The following is a 7,785-nucleotide window of genomic DNA, read 5'->3' as shown; positions in this document are numbered from 1 at the left end:
AGGCGCCCGGGTGCGGGGGCTCCGAGCCGCTCCGCACGGCCGGGCCCCGTCTTGGCCCCGGCGCCATGAGCGGCAGCGGAGGGGGCTCGGCGCCCAGTCGCTTCGCCGACTACTTTGTCATCTGCGGGCTGGACACTGAGACCGGGCTGGAACCGGACGAGCTGTCGGGTGAGTGCGCGTCGAGCCCGGGGTCGCTTCACAGTGCTGTTTGCGGCCAGGGATCTCCGCGACATTCCCTCTGCTCCCCATCTACCCGGCTTTGTCCCAGGAGCCGGGCAAGGGTTAGGACCAGAGAGGGCGCAGTGGAAGGGAGCGTTGGGCCTGAATTGGGGGAAGCGGGATGAGGGTCTCTGAGCAGCGAGGGCTCGGAACGGCCTCCCTGGTCCTCCGCGCTGTGGGAAGAGAGGAGGGTTGGGTGTAGGTTGACTGATTTAGTGTTTAAAAAAAGGGTAACCTGCTCTCGAACACTCGAAGGAAAGGAAGACAACATTCCACGTCTTAGTGAAAGTAAGAGCCACTCAGACTTAAAAACACACACACACATACACACACACACACACACACACACACACACACACACAAACTTGGTGAGGTTATCTGGCCACTCACCAAGAAGTGTATTAACAGCTTCGCTTAACCGTTATAGCCCAGTCGTGGGCTGGGTCCCTGGGTTTTCCTACAGATGGCAGCTCTGCCCGACTGTATGGGACATGAAGTAATACGAACTTGGGCTGCGCCAAGAAGGGTGGGAACTTCCTCGGTCCTAGAAAGGGTTTGTATCCCGAGGCTAATCTTTTTATGAAAAGTAACTTAAAGACCTCTATGAAGCCAAAGCCATTTTGATAATAAACAAGCGACATCCTAATTTGAGAGCTTCGTTTGTGTTATGATGCTTTTCAAGTAACCTATCAAAGGCGAGGTGATGGGGAAGTGAAAACCGAGCCCTTGACAAGGTTTGGCACTAATTTGCAGAAGGGGAAAAAATCCCTGTGAATTCCAGTGTCGTGGAAGCCTTTGAATTGCAGCGGTTTGGAAAAAGTTTTTATTGGGGTACCCCATTAGCAGGTTTCATGTGGGTGGAGCTTTGTTGGGTTATACTTTTAAGGTTGTGTTGTTTGTTGTGTGCCTTGGAGTTAATTCTAACTTCATATATCGACCCTATAAGGTTATGTTTTTGTTAAGTGCCATCGAGTTGGTTCGGACTCAGCGACCCTATATATATAGGGCTTCCAAGGACTGGCTGGCTGGTGGGTGTGAACCTCTAACGTTGCGATTATCAGCAGTTCAGTGCTTATCCTAAAGTGCCACACCAGGACTCTTTTTAAGGTTATGTTGTTGTTAAGTGTTGTCATGTGAGGTCCAACTCATAGCTACCCTGTCTAGGGTTTCTGAAGAGCGACTGATGGGTTTGAATCAATAACCTTGTTGTTGTTGTTAAGTGCCGTCGAGTTGATTCTGATCCATAGCGACCCTGCATAGGGTTTCTGGTGAGCTTGAACCTCTGACATTTCCGATCAAACTGACTTTGCGTATTCCAGTGCTTATCCTCCATGGTCGTGGTGTGCCATGGAGTCCATTCTGGAGTCTGCATAGGGTTTCTGAGGCTGTAAATCTTTACGGGAGCAGAAAGCCTCATCTTTCCGCGCGGGTAGTTTCGAACTGCGGACCAGAGCTCCTTGCTGTTGTTATGTGCCGTGGAGTCGGTTCCGACTCATAGCGACCTTGTACAGGGTTTGTGAGGCTGTAAATCTTTACGGGGGCAGAAAGCCTCATCTTTCTCCCGCGGAACAGCTGATAGTTACGAACTGCTGACCGTGAGATTAGCAGCCCGATTTGTAACCACTACGCTACCAGAGCTCCTTGTTGTTGTTATTAGGTGTCATCAAGTCGATTCCGACCCATAGTGACCCTGTATAGGGTTTTCGAGGAGCAGCTGGTGAGCTTGAACCGCTGACCTTGCAGTTCAAACAGCTTTGCAGTCTGGCACATTAATCCACAGCGCGGCACCAGAGCTCCTTAATTAACCGGAATTGATGAAGGAGACTACTTTCTGTCCTGATGTGTTCACTGTAGTTTCTCTCCTAAAATTAACTATCTTGCTGACTAATTTTACTTTGCTTTAGAGATGACAGGGCAGTTCTTTTTTATCAGTAGAAAAAATTCCAGTGTTTCTCATGGAAAAAACCCCCACCAGTTGTACATGTAAAATGACAAAAATGGACTGTGGTGGTTTTTTTTTTTTTTAATGCGATGGATTGATACTTTAACAAGATAAAAAAAGTGCTGTTTTCTCAAATTAAAACGGAGAAAAAAATTATGAATCGATAATACTAGGCTTTTATTAGTATAGCTTTATTGTTTCAAGTTTACTTTTTTAGGTCTTCAACTTCATATACAACAGATGTTAATATTTCATCTATGTTTCCTATGTATTGAATGTGTGACTTTATGATATAGTAGTTGGAATTCACTTCAAAGTATTGGAACTGGAAGAGAAGCAAGAATAGAAAGACAGGAGGGCCTAGGTCCTGCCAGTTAATTGCCTGCTTCTCAGTCCAGTGCTCCTTGTATGATGCCAGATTGCATCTCATTGGCCTGACTGGGTCTTTGGAGAACACTAGTATGTTGAGAAAGATAAAGAATAACAACACTGTTCTTTCCAATAAAAGAAACTTTAAAGTGATGGAATAAACCAATATTATTTTTATGCTTTGCTTTTGAGTACGTTAAATTGTATAGAAATTTGGTTTTAGAAAAATAAACAGAGTGGCTTGCAAGTGATAAAGCCTGGGAATGAAGCTGGAAAGTGAATGACTATTAGAGTATGGGGCAAGCATTTCTGCTCTGCTGTTGACTCCTCTGCCACTGGGGCCAAGTTAGGTAACTCTGCCAGTGTCCTTATTTATGAAAAAAGAGAGTGCAACTAAGTGTCTCAATAAGTAGACCCTCAAAAATGTTACTTTTTAATAAATTAAAATAATCTGGCTTGTCAGCAAGTTTAAATTATACATATCCCTTTGAAAGCCTATTAGGATAGTAAAGAAAGGTAGAAGAGTTGTAGGAAATGTATAAAGAGATTTTGTTTTTTAAAATATGGTTGTAGTAGTGATGGAATGTCAAGACCATTTTAATAGGTAGCCTTTGTTAGAATAGGCACTGACTGAAGGATTCCCTCCTCCCCCCTTACTTCATTTCTGGTGGGTTGGTTGGGAATCTGGACTACCCAGAGGGATCTTTTTGAATAAAACAAAACAGAATACAAATAGCTCTATGCTCAGACTCTCCAGGGTGCATTTTCTCTGCTAAGCCTGCTTTATACCTCTAAAAGTGATGATGTCATAGTAAATGAAACTGTAGGAAATTGTGAATTGTACACAGGCTCTCCAGGGAGGTGTCAAGAGCAGTTTATGTTCTCTCCAAGCAAATTAAGTTACATATCTCAGGTAGATTGTATTTTCTTAAAAAAATCGAACCCAGAGTGATCAAATCAAAGATGCTCAGTGTTCTTTTTGGTTTTTCAGACAAGGATCTGTTTGTGACAGTAAGCATAGAGCTTTCTGTGTTGCATCCTGACTCAGATTATTGAGTTTTATAGGTGTAGCTCCTTGTCACCTCTTCCCCTTTTTTGTGGACTCAAGCATTTAAGCAAGTCATGTTGTGTGAGGAACTGAGGAAGGTATGAAACTTATTCATTTTGTTTTTTTTCTGATTAGTAGAGTAAGTACTTGGGGTTGGAAGGAGAAGATACTCAGTGGATGAAGCACAGGCCTATCTAACTTCAGGAAATGGTATCTGCAAAGTAAATTGGGTGGTTGGCTTCTTGAGCTTGTCAGTTTGATGAACAAAACTGGAAGAATTGCTCCTGGTTTATGTTTTCCCTGGCCCGTCCAGAGTGGAGAGGCAGATGGTAGCAGAGTCCAGTCTCTCTTCCCAGTCCTCAATGAGTGTGTGTCCTGGTGTTTTCATTTTTGTTTCTTCTTATGGCAGAGGTGATGTCCATAAGGTGGGGTTGGTTCCTGAATTTACTTTGCATATCTCTGCCTGAGAGTTAAGGTTCCAGAATGCTTGTGACTATTTCTTAGTTTGGAATTAGCAGATCCACACCCAAAATTGAAATATAAGAATACTAGATTTTTACAACCCTTATTCCAGTTTTTCCTGACTCTGAGTAGAAGGCCTTGCCAAAATTAGAAGAGAAGGAGCAGGAGGTTGTGGTGGAGCATACAGATAGATGAGAGACTGATCAATGTCTCATGCTTACAAAATTAGGAATTCACTGGAGTAGTTTTCTCTTTCTTTAAATTAATTGGTTTTTGTTATTGTTGAGAATATACATAGTAGTACACACATAACTCAACAATTTCAACATGTACGGATCAGTGCTATTTCCAGATGAGGGTTGTTTTTTTTAATGCAATTTTTTTGTTGTTGTGGAGAATATACACAGCAAAAATACAATTCAGTGAAATTGATTGCATTTTTTGAGTTGTGCAAACATCCTCATTCTCCTTTTCTGAGTTGTTTCTCCTCCATTAACATAAACTCACTGTCTCCTAGTTGATCTTTTTGAGTGACTGTTGTCAATTTGATCCCATATGTTGTTGTTGTTAGGTGCCATCAAGTCGGTACTTATGCACAGCAGATCGAAACACTGCCCGATCCTGGGCCAACCTCACTACTGTCCTTCGATGCTGTCACTTGGCCAATCCATCTTGTTGGTGGTCTTTCTCTTTTTCTCTGACCCTCCACCTTACCAAACATGATATCCTTCTCCAACGACTGGTCTTTCCTGACAATAAGTCCCATGTAGATAGTGCTTAAAAGCATAATGATCAGACATTACTAGTTAAGCTTAAGCTATTGTTTAGTTTTAAGAAGACTTCAGGGGATATTTTAAATTTAAGGTTTAACTATCTCAGGGCAAAAGTTTTAGGGATTCATCCAGTGTCCATAGCTCCAGAAAGTCTGGAGTCCAAGAGAATTTGAAATTCTGTTCTGCATTTCCCCCTTTTCATCAGGAATCTTCTATAGAATCAAAATGTTCAGTAATGGTAGCTGAGCACCATCCAGTTCTTCTGGTCTCTTGGCAAAGAAGGAAGTTGCTCATGGAGGCAATTAGCCACACATTCCTTATGCTCCTGTACCCAACTTTCCTTTTTCCTCTGTTGCTCCAGGTGAATAGAGTACAATTGTGCTGTGGATTGCTGCTTGTAAACTTTTAAGACCTGAGGTACCATAGAACAAAGTAGCAGGTTGAGCAGAAGCAATAAACATGCTGTGGGACAGTCTCTTTTTTTTTTTTTTTTTTAAAGTAATTTATTTTATCTTGTTGCTGTTGTTGAAATTATATGCAGCAAAAATATAACATCAATTCAAGTCTCAACATGTACAGTTCAGTGATATTGGTTGCATTCTTTAATAGTCTTTTAATGTCAGCCTTAGAAAAGAAAAAAAAAAATGCTGATTGTTCAGGAAAGTCAGAGGGTTTGTCAAATCACATTCCAACTTCATGCTATTTCGTTTGTTGTTGTTGTTGTTGTTAAATGCCCTCAAATGGGTTCTGACTCATAGCGACCCTGTACAGGGTTTCAAAGGAGTAGCTGGTGAGTTTAAACCACTGACCTTGCAGTTCAAACCGACCTTGAGGTTGAGTGCTTATTAGAACTTCAATGTCTAACAATGAAGCTCCCTTAGCGATTATATAACCTTCTGATTTTACAGATGAGGAAACTGAGACACTGAAAAAGTTGGAAAATATTTGTTTTCCTTGCCACGTTTCATTCTTTTCTGCTACTTGTGTGATGCTTTGTATGTTTTGTAGTAATCTTTTGAGCAGGGATTAAGTAAAATAGGTAAGTAGAATATTGGTCCAGCAATGGCAGGCACAGATGTTATGGCAGTTTTTTCCTAGTGCAGGCTTTTATTTTATGTTCAGAAAGAATACTATGTGTAGTATTATGGAGGTTATCTTAATTTTTGTAGTTTTTAATTTTGATAAAATTTCACACTTAAAAAAGAATCAGTGATATGAATAGTACAAAGAACTCTAGTATCTAGATTCAACAGTTGTTAACATTGTATCCATTTGCTTTATTTTACATTTTGTACCCCTATTTTGTATGTAGTGTATGTATTTAAGGGGGCTGCAAAAAGTCTGTGGAAAAATTTGATTACCCTTTTTTTTTTTAAAAAAAAAGCTTTTTATTGTGAATTGATTATCAGTTTTACATTCAGCAAATCATATACTTTTCTTCATTGCAATGATTGCAATCCCCTCCATGTGCCATTGCTTAACAATATTTACTTCTATTCACTTTAACTCTTGCATTCCTCCCTGTGCCGCCTTCTACCTTCATCTTTCCTCTGCCAATCTCCCTCTTGTTATATATTGCCTGCCCTCTAGTCCATGAATAATTTTCCCTCCCCTCTTTCCCTGTAACCACCATAGAATGTTTCTTTTTATCAAGAAAACCTTTTCTTAAATTTTTATACAATATTCATGCTTTTCTGATTGACTGATTTCACTCAGCATAACGTCCTTGAGGTTCATCTATGTTGGTGAGGTGTTCTGCAGATTCATCGTTATTCTTCAACTTTGCAAGGTATTCCATTGTGTGTATGTACCGAAGTTTGTTTAACCATTCTTCCATTGATAGATATTTAGGTCATATCCGTCTTGTTGATGTGTCTCTTGTAGAAAGCATGTTGAAGATTTCCTGTTTTCTTATCCATTCTGCTACTTTCAACCTCTTGGCTGCTGCATTTAATCCATTATATATTCAGTGAATTATTGATAGGTATTAATTGATTGTTGTCATTTTGCTATGTCTGTTTATGATGCTGTTGATTTCTTTATTCCACAATTTTTTGCACTGAGTCATTTTGTTTGTGGGTTTTCTCTTCATTTTCAAAAATTCCATTATCTTTCAATTTCATTTTTCCATGAACTTTTTGAAGCTCCCTCGTATTTGTAGACACACACACACACACACACACACACACGGGTAAGTAAAAAAGTATTTCTTCAAAATTATAGAAACATTTATTAAACAAAAATACCAAAGCATGAAGCTATTGTTTCTCAGCATATCCTGCATCTAGGTCTGTACTTCTTAAGGTGGTGCTTCCTTTTTTCTAAACCTTCCTTAAAGGTTTCTGTGTTCTTTGCTTTACACTACATCAAAATGGCAGTTTTGGCATTCTTGAGGGACTCAAATGATGTTCCTTTTAAATGTTCTTTGAATTTTAGGAACAAAACTAAAAAAAAAAAAAAAAAAAAGTCTGAAGGGGTAAGATCAGGATTGCAGATCATGGGTAAGGTTTCCCAATGAAATTCTCAATGTTGTGATAGGGGAAAAATTCCTCATTGTAACTTTTCTGGTCTTTTTTTCAACCAGTGTAGTTTTTCATTTTCTTAAAACTTCTAATAAGTTCCCATAATCATCCTTTGCCTTTCAAGAAAATCTATCAAGATTACCCCTTTGGGATCCCAAAACAATTACCATAACCTTCTGAGTTGACCTCTCTAAATATAATTGACCCAGCAAATCTCATGGAAGCCACTGTTTTGATTTGTCCTTGCTCTCTGGATCATATGTAAATCCAAGTCTCATCCTTAGTTACGATTCATTCCATAAAATTATCTTTATTAACCTTAATCTTGCTTAGAAGACTGCTGGAAAGATCAGCTTTTTTTTTTTTTTTTTAATTTAAGGTTTTTATTGTGGATTGAGTGAAAGTTTACAGGGCACATCATCAGTTTCACATTCAGCAATTCATACAACT

The 7,785-nt window shown here is 39.8% G+C and overlaps 1 protein-coding gene across 1 annotated transcript in view; it reads left to right on the top strand.

The window, feature by feature from the left end:
- Window positions 1–56: 56 nt before the first annotated feature.
- DENND5A (DENN/MADD domain containing 5A) overlaps window positions 57–7,785 on the top strand; it is a 111,969-nt gene continuing 104,240 nt past the window's right edge. The window contains exon 1 of the mRNA XM_006872993.1: window positions 57–168. Coding sequence (XP_006873055.1) covers window positions 66–168 — 103 coding nt within the window. The 5' untranslated portion in view covers window positions 57–65. The remainder of the gene's footprint in view (window positions 169–7,785) is intronic.

This window comes from Chrysochloris asiatica, unplaced genomic scaffold, assembly GCF_000296735.1.
Source record: "Chrysochloris asiatica unplaced genomic scaffold, ChrAsi1.0 scaffold00219, whole genome shotgun sequence".
Taxonomy (NCBI): domain Eukaryota; kingdom Metazoa; phylum Chordata; class Mammalia; order Afrosoricida; family Chrysochloridae; genus Chrysochloris; species Chrysochloris asiatica.
The sequence above is the reverse complement of the archived record's forward strand: the minus strand, read 5'-3'. Positions and strand labels throughout refer to the sequence as shown.